Below are 16334 nucleotides of genomic sequence, written 5' to 3'. Positions count from 1 at the left end.
AAGTGCTCATAAGGTTTCTATCAGACAGATCTCACTTTATCACCAGTACTGTTGTGCATGTGGTGTAACATGATATTAATCAGCTCACATGGAATAAACTGGCTCCAGAGCACCATCACCTGGACAAAACTCACATTATTCATTACAATTGTCTGTTCTGTTCATGTCTGTGCGAGTGTGTTTATTTTACCACTTGCCTCCTTTATTTAATAATGTGCTATGTCTTTGTGCGTTACATTCATTCTACCACTTTGAATGCAACCTTACCTTCATGGTGGCCTGCGTGTGCGCGTGTGTGTGTGTGTGTGTGTGTGTGTGTGTGTGTGTGTGTGTGTGTGTGTGTGTGTGTGTGTGTGTGTGTGTGTGTGTGTGTGTCTCTGTCACCTCTGGTCTGAAGGTGGCCCTGGTGCAGGCGGGGCAGATGGGCCCGTGGCGAGAGAAGGAAATGGGGAGACGTCTGGTCCGATTCTGGCATGCTGGGTCCTCACACACCAACCAGCCCTAAGAGAGACGGGAGGGCGACAGACAAATTGAGGTGGCGAGGAAGGGGTGAGCGAGGCTAATCGAGAGTGAAACAAAGACAAACAAACATGTACATCTTCCTCCGTATTCCACACGGCTAAGTAAACCCATATTTTGAACCAAGAACAGACTTAAAACAGCTTTTTTTCTGATACAGTATATCAACGAATCGACATGGAAAAAAAATCAAATAGATGTTATAATCGAGTAAATCCATTAATGTGATTAACCACTTAATCCTCTATTATACTTTGGATATCTTCACAATTCTTTTCCGCAACCATTGTACAACAATCTACAAGCCCACAATGCATCTCAACGTGTTTTGAGTTTGTAAATTTGCCATTTTCACGTAAAACAAACAAAAAAACGCTCATTCATCGTAATTAAACTTACTTATGTATAAGTACGTTTGAAATAATCTGGATATTGATTTGAAGTCATATCACCCAGTTATACTGTTCGGTTTCTCTGGCTCTGGCGTGCGCCGGTAGCCAAGTGGTTTAAGGCGCTTTCCACATAGGCTTTGATACAGCGTGTCCTGGGTTTGATTCCCGAGCCCGGCGGCAGATTTGCTGCCTGTCATTCCCTGACTCTCTCCCCGTTTCCTGTCTCTCTCCTCTGTACAATGGAAATAAAGGCTGAAAAGACTCCCAAAAATATAAAAAGTACATCTCTCTCTCTCTATACGACTGTGTTCCACAGCCGTCCCATACAAGCAGAGCAAGGGACAGCCAAAGCGGCAGTGGTTAGGACCCCCTGTAGCGAGTTAGTGGCCTTGGGCAGGTGCAGTGGTTTAACCCCCCCCCCACCACTCTCCCCCCCACGCCTACTCAATCTGCCTTCATTCATCTCTGCCTGTATGCCCTGTCATTACTTAGGGGGGCTTAGAGGGGGGGAGGGGGAGTTAATACCCAACTAATGACTGGGCTTGAGATCCACCCCAAACCAAGTGATTTGCATCATCTCGTCTATCCGTCCGTCCACCCATCAACGTGTCCCTCACGCTGAACTCTGACATCACCGCTGCACCTGTCCTCCTGCCAACACACACTTCCTGTGATGGGCTTGCTTAATTTAACTCTGTGTAAAGGGTTTTTCCAACGGGGAGCGACACCGCCTGCGTTCTCGCTTGGATCAGCGGGATCGTACAGCATTTCTCATGTTAATGCACAGACAGAGCATCGCTCCGCGTGTGAACACCAGGCGAACTATGCCTGCTTCAGCTATTATGTCAAATCATTGTCTTGCACGTCACATGGGAAAAAAGCTGACCACCATTCCAGCTCTTGTTGTGGGCGGGCGTGTGTGCGAAACGAGCGCGACAATTTCACGGGATTGAGCTCCCCCCTTCAGATTGTCCCCCAACTAGATGCTCACCTCCCCATCTCTCTCTACCCATTTCCTGTAGTGCGCGTTCAGCGTTGCGCAGTGAACGAGGAACACGTAAACAGACTCCCCGTAGTCTGTTAAAACTATGCAGTGTACCTGTTTATCAAACTTAGCACTGACGCTAATGTTATGAAAACAAGTAATTATATTTCTAAAATCTATGAAGTGTTTAATGAGGAGAGCATTGTGATAAGAAGAAAGGCGTTCATAGCATTTCTGTCGCGCTAGTGTTCTACTACCTCTTTGCAGAAGTTATTGTAATATTTAAAGTCCTTTTTATTGTTGTAGGCCTATATAATAAGTGTCATGAAGCATCAGGGCATTAATTCACACGTTGTTGTGATGCATTGTGAGCTTGGAGATCCATTGTTAGCTTTTGGGAATCTGTACCCGTTTGAAACCTCTCCCTCAGCAGCGAGTGGAGCTACTGTGGTTTGGACACCTAACTCCATTTCAGCTTGATTTCTGCTCGACTGAAACTGCTAACTACACTCGCGCTGGGTAAAGTGTTGATTTACCCGCGATTTGGGTAAAGTGTTGATAATATAATGACAGTCACTATACCAACTTTGATGAGGTAGTATTGCTTTGTTTTAAAAATATACGGTTTTCTTCATTTTCTGAAAAACGTATATTTTGTTTTTTCGTTTCCTTAACAATGAGCGTTTTGGAGTTAGCAGTTTCGGGCTGGACAGCAGAGATATATATATATATATATATATATATATATATATATATATATATATATATATAAATAAACTTTTTGACTGTTTCGGCTCGGTGAACCGACGCGAGCATCCGTTCCTTAGTTGTGGGCAGTTGAATGTAGGCTGTTTTCGCCAAAAAGCAACAGAAACAGAGGAAAAGGCATTCTTCCAGAACTAATTACAAGGAAGTGAACGGGCTTTTGCGATCACGTGACCAGCTGCTTCTCTCCTTCACAGGGAGCCAAACGGTGACCCATAGGCGAGCGAACAGCAACATCTAGCGGAATACCCCTGAAACACAAAATCTCGTCATTGGCAGTGTGGGCCATAGCAAAATATGACGATAAATCTCGTCATTAGCAGTCAAAGAGTTAAGGAGATGGATCCTCAGTGTGTTAGGTAAGGTTATGTGATTGTTTTAAAAAGGTCTCTTATGGGAATCTCCATTATGTTACTGGGGTATTATTACTTTAATAAAAACAGTCGAAGCACTGGGCCCTAAATACGTGATGTGCGCGTGCACACACGCACACACACACAAACACACACACACACCAAACCAATCTCCTCTAAATGAAAACCAAACACACACACACACACACACACACACACACACACACACACACACACACACTACTGTAGGTCCCAATTCAATTATACAGTCCCACAGTTCACAGCTTTACCCAGAAATCACAGTGCCAGGACTAATTATCTAAACAGTGACGCCACTTTGGCAAAAAGCAAGCCGAGCATCATGGGAAATGAGATTGCTCCATTGACACTGATAAAGACACAGCTAGGACAACGGCTCCTAGAGGTAGCTGATAAGGTGTGTTTGAATGCGTGTGTGAGCGTCTGTGTGTGTACTTGTATTGTATTATTATATTATATGTGTCCCCACAAGTATAGTTTAACCATTTTCCTGGTCCTCCGCAGATACATGGTTGTTTCATGATTGTAATAAAGAAAAAAATTAGGATTAGACATTTAGAGGTTAAATTTAGGGGTTGGAGTTGGAGTTATGCCTGATTTATACATAGTTGTGGGCTGAGTATGGTGCACAGAAAATAGCCAATCTACAAGCTAACGACGCCTTGCAGTGCTACGCATTGAGAGCTTGTAAATCCTCCTTTTTGAGTTTTTGTGTTAGGGTTAAAAATGGCAAATGTGCATTCATAAAATCACTATCCTAAAATTTTGATGTCTTCACAAGTATAGTAATACACAAGCGTGTGTGTGTGTGTGTGTGTGTGTGTGTGTGTGTGTGTGTGTGTGTGTGTTCATTACCAGGTTATTAACCTGATTGTTTGACACAGGCCTTAGCACACACTGCTGTTCCCATAAGGTTCCAGAAACACATAAGCGTGAGCAAATATCTTAATTGTTGACTACACACCTTGTGCATCACAAACACATACACATGGATTAATCTAGTATGCGAAGCACACATGCACACGCATGCACAGATACATCATTAAAAAAACTCATGAAACATTCAAGCATATACAAATACATTAACACATCCACTGCCAGGCCCGTAGTCCTACGGGCCGTTAAATCCAACCGTTAACTGCCGTTCCCGTAGCCCGTAGTCCCGTAGTTTTCCCATGTTAAATCGTGCAGGTGCAGATTCCGGATTTTTTTTGCACTTCCGGTCTCGAAGTGGGCGGACCGGAAACGAAATAATACTGTTTCCGGTTTTTCTCCCGCCTCCGTTTCCTGTCTAGCGGTCAACTTTGGACGCCATTATCTCTGGCTTGTTGTTTTTCTCACCGCATCCACCATTTTAGCGTTTTCCTCTCGTTCTCCAGAATGCAGTGTCGGATCGCCGCACGGTTTTCAGCGTTTTGTTCGGTCGGGTCCCGTGTTTGTGTCGAACCAAATGAACGCGGATTTTAAACGGATTTAGCGGGGCCTATGACGGAATCAAAAAAACAAAAAAGGTAAGAAATTGCTTGGCACTACGATGGACGTTCTGAGATTAGCCGATGGCAGTCAATGTGTTAAGAGAAGTTATATTTTCATTGGTTAAAATAAGTGCTTTATATTTATTGCAATAGCAATCATTGCTATAGAGTGCTTCGTCAGTAACAGGTATCTCCCCATCTCTCCAGCTAATTAGTAAACAGATAAATACAAATGTTCAGGTCAGGATACCATGTAGGAGAGAGAACTCATACAGAATACAGGACAAACAAGTGGAAGTGTGCTTAAAACCAAAAATAGCAGCCAAAATTGGAACACTATGGAAATTTAAGCTGATAAATTATCTCTGTGGGGTTCTCTCTCCCGGTATGGATACATTTAGTATCCCGACTTGAAAATGTATTTTCTGTGAGCTAGAAGATCTGGAGAGACAGAGAAAACAAATGACAGTACTCAAGTGAATGTACTGTTCACCACTGCATGCAACAACCCAGAATTTAGCAATCCAGATGAAAAGACCCACGTTACACACACACCACATTTTAGTGAAACTGAGAAACAGGATAATTTTTTTTTAAACAAGAAACCCACGAGGAGGGCAGGAGAGAGAGAGAGATCTAATTGAGGCATTTAGCCTGAGTGGAGGGTGGTGGGGGGTTGGTGAGGTGGAGGCGGTTGTACGTAAAGGAATATAAAGAGCTCATAATTGCATAATCATAGCAGCGGATACCTGACACACTGAATGCAGACGTCAAATGAGTTCCACGTAATTTAACCAAACAGAGGCAAGACCAGGTCATGACAGGAGGACCGCCATCAACCATACTCCATCTAACTGTACCTCTCTCTCTCTAGCTCCTTATTCCACTGCTCTCTCTCTCGTCTCTGAACCTTTTTACCCCTCTGGTACGTTCTCTCTCTCTCTCTCTCTCTCTCTCTCACAAACACACACACAACTGTGTACTGGTTCGTTATTGATAACATGCGCATCTCAGGGAAGCAGCCATTTAACCACATGAATCCCAGCATGCCTATTCTGGGGGAAAATATTCGCCAAAAATAGGCTATCTTCAAGCGTTGTGAGCTTGTAGATCGCATATTTTTGGCGAAGAGATTTGGTGTAGACGGGAAAAAAAAGTGGTCCAAGTGCAGTTGCAACTCAGGTCCGTTTCTGAGAACTGAGACCAGAGTGTTTAAGTGGTATAAAAATGTTTTGGCACGATGCAGCTGTTTAGAACTTTACAGTCTTAAACTACTGGCGGTAAGGTCAATGATGGATCTAAGCTCCTGCTACTGATATGCCACATGTTTCGGCCTCTACATTAAGACTATCCACTCAACACCTGACCTATAGAACATACCCTTTTATCTATTCTTAACCCCGTTCCCTCAAAGGAAATGTTTGTGGTTAAGGGTCGGCTGGGGTTGATGTTTGGACACAGGAGACGCTCTTCTGACATGACTCCTAAACTGATGGAATCCACCTGCCACACGCAGTGTCTCACACACACACACTCACGGGAGGTGGGTTGAGGACAAGCATCACACAGAAGCTGTAGCTGGCTTTGTGTTTCAATAATCAACACTCCCAGGTCTACGCTGAATAGGCCTCAAACCCTGTCTTTTTTTACTCGCTCTCAAACTTGTGCGCGCGCACACACACACACACACACACACACACACACACACACACACACACACACACACACACACACACACACACACACACACACACACACACACACACACACACACACACACACACACACACACACACACACACACACACACACACACACACACAGTGAATGGATCGCAAACCGCTCCACTTTGTACATCCTCTGCTTAATCAAAGCATATCTATTCAACAATTTGACCTTTTGTTCAAAACAGGATTATCACGTTCTCCAGTCCTCATTCACTCTCCCTCTCTCCCCCTCTCTTCTTGCCCGCCCCCCCTGCACCTTTCTTCCCCTGCCCCTCAGCCCATCTCCAGGGGCGACCCGCATGACGAGGGTAATTGCAATAATTTGTTAAATGCCATGGCAACCGTGTTTAGACGGGGATAAGAAGGAGGGGAAAAAAGGGGGGGGGGTGTTAGCTGGTTGGGGTACTACAGACACAGATGAATGTCATTTTGTCAAAGACAGTGGGACCAGCGGAGTGCAGGATGACCACAGAGAGAGAGAGAGAGAGAGTGAGGAAGGGGCAATAAAACAGAAGCAATGTGATGGGGAACAAGTGTTTGTCCAGTCTCTGGGTGCAGATTTATTGATAGTGGTGTGTGTGTGTTGGGGGGGGTCAGGACAGGAGGTAATTTCACTAATGATTAATGTCCCTGGTGGTCCTGGCTGGAGAGAGCTAACACACACACACACACACACACACACACACACACACACACACACACACACACACACACACACACACAGAGAGGTGTGGAGCTTTCACTCTCTCTGACCAGACAAACAGCTCTATTTGAACTCCCTCTGCCTGAAAGGCATCCTTAATTACACAATATTAGCCCTCTTCATCGCCCCTCTGTGTGTGTGTGTGTGTGTGTGTGTGTGTGTGTGTGTGTGTGCACTGTTGCTCAGCCTTCAATGCTGTGTGTGTGTGTGTGTGTGTGTGTGTGTGTGTGTGTGTGTGTGTGTGTGTGTGTGTGTGTGTGTGTATGTATATGCGTGCATGTGTGTGTGTATATGCGTGCATGTGTGTGTATGTGGAGCGGTGCGGGGTGTACACATTCAGCTGTTTCACACGTAGCAGCTGTTTCACACGTCGTGACAAAGGGGTTGCGGGGGGCTTGCTCCCCACATATTCACTGCACTAATTGATTTCTGTTCAGCACTGTGGGAGAGTTACGCACACCCCCCTCTCCAAGCACACACACACACTTTCTTGGCCAGCCCTTTGAGACCAACACAGCATTCCACTCACTGTAGGACCAAGGTGTTGCAAAGCACCGTCGTGATGGAGATAATGGGTCCTACTACCACACACAAGGTACTTTATGGCTGATGCAGGACAACACTGGAATGCAGTTTAATCACTTCTTCAATCCTATATACTTTGATGTACGTCCATGGCGAAAGTAGATCTCTCCAAGCTCACGTGATTGTGAATGTGTAGATTGGCTATTTCACTGAATGTTTGCCTATTTTCGCCAAATATTCATATTTCTGCCGTTTGTCATTTGTCTATGACATGTCCAGAATAGGCACGCTAGGGTTCATGTTCTTTTACTTCCACATGGCACCCTTGGAGCCATACTGTACTGTGGCTGAGGCACATCTTACAATTAATGCAGGGAATCTCGCATCTCGACAACCGTTCGATTTCAAATTCGCCACACACGTCGCAGACGACCCGAGGGAGTGCAGTGACCGGCGTCGAGTCGTCGGACAGGCGGTTGTCCAGAACCGCCAGAAAAGGCTCTGGCCGTGGCCCAAATGAGCCAATTGATTGCCATGGCTAGATTTGGCAAATTCCCCACACCTATGGAATTCCTCACACCTGCCATTTGATTAGTAGATGGTCAGTCTACCTTACACAATCAGTTTGCACTCTTCAGGCATTCTCCACTGACTATTACCACTGCACAATAACTTTCCAGAACCATCAATCCCCCCACATGTCCATATATGATAACATCAGGGATCTCCATATGGGCATAAAAGGGACATGGACAGACAGATATAGAGATCTCCATATATGGGCATAGAAGGGACAAGGACAGACAGATCTAGAGATCTCCATATATGGGCATAAAAGGGGCACAGGAAGACAGATACAGAGATCTCCATATATGGGCAAAAAAGGGACAGACAGACAGACAGACGGTTACAACAGGTACTCTGACAACGGGTATAATGGGTAGAGGTCATGCATTCCCTATTTACATCGTTCCCGAGTAGGACGGTGCCCAAGTTGTCCAAATGTATATACCATTTCACTCCTACTCATGCCTAAGTTACTCAGGGGATGAAAATGAATAAGACACACATACATACAAATGTGCACAGGACCAACTACGTAAAAGTGCCAAGTTCGCTGGTATTTGTTAGATTGAGTAAAACATACTTGTAAACACTATTTAACAACTAATTATGAATAAAGTCACTCCTACACAGAAAGTTAGATGTCAAAGATCTCTTCCCAAAGACTAGGTACACTAATCATATTATCCTCCCATAACATATTCTATTATTGTTCCCCACATATGTTTTAGTCTCTTTTATAACAAACGTATCTCTATACCACCATGACCACTCTGGTGCATTCACACTCACAAAAAATATGTTCAACAAATCAAAAACAAGGAGGGTGGCACTCAAAAATATAAATATTTTTTTGTTTAATTTTTCCATAAATGTTTTTTCCTCAGTTAAGGTGACAGACGTTTCGGCTATCCAGCCTTCATCAGTACTTCATTACTGAGGAAGGCTGGATCCGCTTTATCCAGCCTTCCGTTTAAACGTTTTATTTAGACAAAAAAAAAATCTGTTGCCCTTTTATGCCCATGTATGGAGATTCCTGATGTCATCAATAGGACGTCATAGTACTGATGTGCTACAGTGACCTAGACTGGCCTCCATGGCCTCTATGATAATTGGTATCTATCTGCACTAAGTAGACCGACAACGTGTGCAATGGGTATTGCATAACCAGAGGGCCAAGCATTCCCAACAGGTATTATTGCCTATTTTAGAAAACAAAATTGGGGCAATAGTATGGAAACAAATATTTTCCAGACTCAATTTTATTTCTTCCATACTTATCCAGACCTGGAATTTGCTCTAGACCGGGAAAAAACTCCAGTAAGGAACAAATGAACAATAAAAGGCTGTGGCAATAACCAGAAATTGAGATTTGGCTGCAATAAATTAGCCATCCTCCCGTGCAATAAAACACACACACACACACACACACACGATACTCACACTGTAGTATTTTTTGATGTGTCGCCGGATGTCGAGTAGCAGTTTGTTGCAGATGTTGACGGGGTAGTCGATGGGGCGCGCCCCACAGGGGACATGGCAGCATCTCATCAGACTGGGCTCCATCTTCTGGCCCTGAAACACAGTTCATGATGGAGTTGGAGAAACGCATGATTTCAACGCACAGGCTAACTTTACCTGGTTCTGGTTCAACAAGAGCCCTTAATGGAGAGAAATCACATAAAAATGTATTCAATCGAAATGTAAACACGGGCAATGTTAGCCCAAACCTGTGTTCACACTTGCGGAGACAAAGTGACATCCTGCAAGTCTTTTTCAATGACTGATACTTAATACTTCCTACAAATCAAAGTCTAGACGACGCAGTGAAGCTTAAATCAATCATATGTTTTTGTTTTATTATTTCCACTCCCCTTCTCTTTTTTTTTTCTTTAAGATGGGTTTAACCATAGCAGTCTACAGTGTGGTTGGAACTAAGACGCCTATCAAGAATGGTTAATGATGGCTTGCATATCATCTGAAACAGACTTGTTTTAACCACTTAAACCCTATTTTATACTTTGGCTATTAAAAAATAGACAATCTATAAGCAATTAGCCTAGCCCTTATCTGCGACCCATCAACACACCTGCCGTCTATGGACTAATCAGGGCTAAGTTAAGGGGTAAAAGCTCTCTCTGAATCGTGTTATTTCACAATACCATATAAAAATGATGTTCTTGCAATGTTTAGACTGTCTTGACACACACACACACAAAAGCCATAGAGTCCGTGCCAGTGGACCGAAATGGGCGGTCTTGATTGAGGTCACATGTGGGCAAGAGAAGGCAGGTCGACGTGACCCACTCCCACCCAAATGTTCCACTTGACAGCTAGGCCTCCAGTTAATGCAGTAAAAAAAAGCTTCACAAACACTATGTAAAAAATGACAAAAATCAATGTAATTATGCCCACTCTACCCTAAATCTTCCTTCCATTTAGTTCCTTCCAACCTAGCATTGACAGGAGAAGGAAAGATTTCAGACAGACACTTGTACTCACTAACACACTCTGTACTGTACGAGCTCCTGGGAGGAGTTTCTTTTGGCTTTGTTCATTTTTGTGTAAAAAGGGCAGGACCTAGGTTTCCAGACATTTTCATGTCAAGGATTGTCAAATTGTGTTTGTGCCAGGGACCCCATGAGAGACTTGTATTAAAAATGTAATAAAAACAAGAAATCCCCCAAAAATAGCAGATCTACAAGATCTAAGATTTGCTCTTTGGTGCCAATATATACTTATTTCGGTGGATCCAAGGACCCCTGGGGGTTCCCGGGCCCCATTTTGAGAACTACCGACTTAATTTATTCTCCCACAATATCTGGTGAAACAAGAACGTACACACATACAGTTGGAATGAACCCCCTCCACTTCTTCACCTGACCTCCCTCCTCCATATGCTCTCCTCTTCCTTTCCTTCATTTGAAAGAAGTCTAACTCCCTTCTCTTCTCTGCGTCCTTCCTCCTCTGTCCAGCTCTCCTCCTCCTCCATAATCCTGGTTTCATTCCAAACTTCACTCATCCTCCCACGAGAAAGGCTGAAGTCTCTTATCTGACCACTTGAATGAAGAAAACTCAAGTGGTCAATAAAATGTTTTGGGGTTGTGTGTGTGTGTGTGTGTGTGTGTGTGTGTGTGTGTGTGTGTGTGTGTGTGTGTGTGTGTGTGTGTGTGTGTGTGTGTGTGTGTGTGTGTGTGTGTGTGTGTGTGTGTGTGTTCATCTTTCCTTCATGAAATGTCTGGACATGATCCACACATTGAAGCATCTTAATGTGGGTTGCAGCATTAGTCTTGCTGTCCCTATGTTATATTTTGAGATGTCTTGTTAGGTGTTTAATATCTAGAAGCTTTCACAATTGACACATTTAACCACTGGCGTCCCAATCTTGGGCCTGTTATTATAGGCGGATAGCTAATAGGGATTAACCAGTAGTTAACTGTTCCATTAGGACAAATATTAGATGAAACACCTTTTCCCCTGTACAGTTTTTACAAGGCCTCTCTAGTTAACCCATTAAGACCGGTAACGCATCCGTGTGTCATTTTTAGATTCTTTTGGCTATTCAAAAATAGCAGATATACAAGCTCATAGTGCGGCACCGAGTGCAGCGCTATGAGCTTGTAGATCTGTTATTTTTGAAAAATCGTGAAAATCTTTCAATATATATATATATATATATATATATTTTAAAGCGAACATTTGTAACTCAAATCTTATTGCTTCTGGGGATTCTACAAATGTCTTCTAAATCCTAACAGCTTTCTTTCCGGGAACGCAAGGATGCGTTCCCGGTCCTAATGGGTTAAAGGGCATATAGTACATCATCATCCTCTCCCTCCCTCTTCTGGCTCAGTGTCAGCAGTAGAGTCAAGGACCGCCTGTCCTCCCCTCTCACTGAACTGTTAGAACATGTTCACAACCCTAATTAACTTACTGTCTTATCCGTTGCTGTCTAAGTGTGTGTGAGACAAAGAGAGAAGCCACACCAGTCCTCATGCAGGGTGGGTTCACTACCACCAGTTAGATCCTAGTTAATGGCTGGCAAAATGATACCCCGTTTTCACATAACCAAAGTGCAGGAAGTATATCATCCTATGATGGCTGGAGCAATTGATCTGCATTTGCACACAGCCATTGACCATTACCATGTGCACGGAACAGCGAAGCCCGTTTTTCACTTTCCCCGAATGTCAGCTGTTTATTAGCGTTTTTGTGTTCGTTGGCTCCCGGGTTGCCAAATCATGTGCGTGCAACAAGCGCCGGTGTTGCCACATCCTTGAAACAAGCGGACTATCCGTGAAACAAGCGGACCATGACGCACTTTGGGTGCCATTATCCCCCCCGACGGGTATGGTCTAGTAGTGGAAATTTTGAAATGAATCTCATGTGAAAACGGGCACTGATCTTTTGTGACGGCAGTTTTTGTGTTCGAAATTTAACGAGCGAAATTTAAGCTTCCTAGTAATTTTTCCGGCATGTACTGGCGGAATTACATTTTCCTTGTAGTGAAAACGCATAATGTAAATTTTGCCGGATAGCATCATGGCGTTGAGCATTGATTTCAGCCAGAGAGAGACCGTCAGTCCATCACTTTGGATAGAGCCAGCATGCTTAGATTAATGCAGTGCTTAACCCATTAAGACCGGAAATGATTTTAGATTTTAACCACTTTTAACCATTATTTTATACTTTGGCTATTAAAAAATAGCAGATCTACAAGGTCATAGCAAGGCACCATGTGCCGCGCTATGAGCTTGTACATCTGCTATTTTTGAAAAATCTTGAAAATGTGTGCAAATCTTTGAATACATATTTTTTGTGCGAGTGGAGGAACGTGAGCTATGGGGAGTCAACCAGGTGGATGAAGTCAACATTCATTTTATATTCATAAAGGTCAAGCTACGTCATCACGCAGTATGTTTGCGTTTACAGGAAGTAATACAAGATCGACTTTTGACATAATACACAAAAATTGATTTCTTTCAAAGTTTTTGGCATCTAATGAGATATATATATATATATATATATATATATATATATATATATATATATATATATATATGACCTCATTATGAATGCAGGTATGCTCTAAAAGTCTGAAAAACATATTTTTTATTTCACCACGTCTTTAAAGCTTCGTTAAGGTGAGTGTGACAGAGAAAAGAGAAAGGCAGGCACACTGAATGAAGGGGCTGCGTGCGTGCACACACAGCTTTCTTGTATAATTTAATGTGGCCGTAAAAAAAAATAAAAAAGCGAGGGGTGTTGACATTTCGAGATATGTCGTCTTGGACATGACATTTTAGGCTACGAACAGAACTAACTGTTCCATCTGTTAACCCTGCGTCCCCGTGATAATGAATGATTGAGAGGGGAAAAAAAAGAGAAAAACGCTTGCTTATCCTCTGTCGATGGATTAAAGTTACAGTTTACATTGTGTGCTTAGAGTCACCTCTCGCGCGAGTATAAAGTACTATACCGTTCGAAAATAATGGTAGCTTATCAGGCAATACCAGCAATCACTTTTGCTGCCAAGGAGGGCATGTGAAAACGGTGTCTCCCATTGCTATTCCAGCAAGTTATTATGCTAATTGTTAGCTTAAGTCGGTTGTGGTAAATTTACATTTAACAGCCTCTATAGACAGGATGATCAACCAACACGTTTTGTTTACTTCCCTCGTTGTGAGTGTTCACCTATTCCCGTTTGCCAATACCAACTTCATGTGTATTGTACTGTATGCACACATGCGCAAGTTGCTCCCACTTTAATTTTTAATTATGTGGGTCGTGCTAAGAGGGTATCTCATGTGGCGTAGTGTCTCAACAAGGCATACCGACTCATCTGTTGAAATGTGGGTTGATATCGCCCTGTTATGTAATGTGTGTGTATATCACTCCCCTGTAATGTATTGCAAGCCGTCTATGGGGGTGGGGGTGGGGGGTTATTAGTGTCTTTTGAGACAAGAGAAAGCTGTGTGCCCTGCACCTTATTACTGTACAAGCAGATAGCACACACACAACCTTGGCCTGACAAACCGTTATGAGATCTTGTGTGTGTGTGTGTGTGTGTGTGTGTGTGTGTAGCGGGCAGGGGTTAAGGGAAGGCTTTTCATGTATCGGAGCTCAAACTACGCCAATGAAAACAGAGCCCATACTGGAGCCAGGCAGCTGTCTAAAAATACAGACAGAGACACAACAAAGTGGATGACTAAATCACCAAGCCTTATAAACGCATTAAATCGTTGCTGTCGGGCAGAAAACTTCTATGTCCGAAACTGTTACTTTTCAGGAAATATAAAAAAAAGGGGAAAGTGCAGTTGCAACTCAGGTCCGTTTTACTAAGAATAGAGGGTTTATGTCAGTGGTTCTCAACTAGTGGTACGGGGACCACCAGTGGTCCTTGAGGGGGTTCCAGGTGGTCCCCAGCTAAATGGAGAGTTGGTAACCAAATGGACCCTTATAGATCTTTAACTCTTGAGAGCGTAAAATGAAACTAAATGGACCCTAACTGGTCCATTTGGTTTCATTTTATGCTCTCAAGTTAAATTATTGTTATACATCGGCATTACTTAATTACGGGGCCAGGCTTCCAGCATGGACCCGTTTTGTTATTCAGATTATTCTGTTTCTTCTTCTGCCACTTTTGGCAGTTCTGGCTGAACCGTGCAGTCGCTTTTTATGAAACTCGGCCATATGATAGATGGTCATGAAAAACGATCAAGAAATAATTCTCACAATCTTTCGTCAAAAGGTGGCGCTATAGCACTCAATTGAAAAATGCCAACTTTGAACAGGTACAACTCATGCCCTGTTTCACCTACAGCCATGAAACTTCGATGCACACATGCTGAACAACTTTCACACTCTGACTTTTGACCTCTGACCTTTAGATCTCCCACCATTTTGAATTATATGAAAAACAGTTAAAACCTATCTCCTCCTGGGATTTTTGAGTAATCTGCACGAAACTTTTTACACATGAACTTTGGACCTATGCCAAAAAACGTTTGCAAAATATTTTCCATAAGTGAAAAAATGAAGCTTTAATGAGCCAATGAATATTGCAGTTTTATGACAATTATTCATCTGCCCCTAACACATACATGCAGACTTACCATTCTTTGAAACTTTGCAGAAATGTAATGGGCCATTCCAAATATCACTGAAACCAATCTTACTCCAATTGGTCAAACGGGGGCGCTATAGCAATTTTTTGAAAATTGAAACTTTAAACAGGCAAAAGTCATGCCTCGTTTGGCCGACAGCCATTAGACCTGCTTACACATGTGCCTTGACTAATGAGGAACACATCTATCACGTTGACCAGTAAGCACCGCCCTTAGATTGTCCGCAATCTTGAGCAGTTTGAAAAACACTTAAACCCAGTATTTTTCAGCTATTTGCGTGAAACTGTATCATCTGTGTGATCTCCTTTCACAGGTTCTTGTCTGTTGGTGGCTTCTCGCTTAAATGTGTGCCCCACAACCTGAAGGTCACCAGTTCAAGCCTCACTTGGTGCAGACTTCATCTAAGTTGCATTTCACACAACATGACTATCAATGAATACATCTGCAATTGTTAAAGATAACATGAAATACTTAATTGAGTGTTTTTTACATACAGCTGATCTACAATCTCACAACTTTTCAGATAGCAATGAGAGTATGTTTTTTCAATGTATAACATACTTCATTGTGAAAATAGCCGATGTACAATCTGACAACTTTTAATGGTTTGTGAGCTTGTAGATCGGCTACTTTCACTAGTTTTGGTAACTTTTAATGGTTTGTGAGCTTGTAGATCGGCTACTTTCACTAGTTTTGGTTCTGAGGAGATGTACAATTTCTTCATTGGTAAATGGTTTGTGAACGAGTGATCTTTGTGTTAGTGAAACAGGGGCTTGGGTCATGACAGAAGGCAAGAGTTTGTGATCCTCAACAGACAATATCAGCCTGGACAAAGCTATAGCACTATAGGTACAGTAGTGTTGCAGCTACCTAAGAGTGCCTCACGATCGCAAGGTTGCCGGTTCAAGCCTCACTTGATGCAGACTCATTTAAGTTGAATTGCAAAAAACATGACTCAATCTATTCCGTTTCCATGGCTGACTCAATCTATTCCGTTTCCATGGCTCTCTCTCTCGCTTCAATCTATTCCGTTTCTATCTTCAATCTATTCCGTTTCCATGTCTCTGTCTCTTCAATCTATTCCGTTTCTATCTTCAATCTATTCCGTCTCTATCTTCAATCTATTCCGTCTCTATCTTCAATCTATTCCGTCTCTATCT

The 16334-nt window shown here is 42.9% G+C and overlaps 1 protein-coding gene across 1 annotated transcript in view; it reads right to left on the bottom strand.

Annotated features, from left to right (window-relative positions):
- pola1 (polymerase (DNA directed), alpha 1) overlaps nucleotides 1-16334 on the bottom strand; it is a 94683-nt gene that overhangs the window by 24779 nt on the left and 53570 nt on the right. The window contains exons 34-35 of the mRNA XM_084049097.1: nucleotides 9491-9622; nucleotides 385-501 (exon numbers count right to left, since the gene is read on the bottom strand). Coding sequence (XP_083905223.1) covers nucleotides 385-501; nucleotides 9491-9622 — 249 coding nt within the window. The remainder of the gene's footprint in view (nucleotides 1-384; nucleotides 502-9490; nucleotides 9623-16334) is intronic.

Source organism: Gymnoscopelus microlampas (assembly GCF_963454915.1).
Source record: "Gymnoscopelus microlampas genome assembly, chromosome: 22".
NCBI lineage: Eukaryota > Metazoa > Chordata > Actinopteri > Myctophiformes > Myctophidae > Gymnoscopelus > Gymnoscopelus microlampas.
This window is presented reverse-complemented; position numbering and strand designations above follow the sequence as displayed.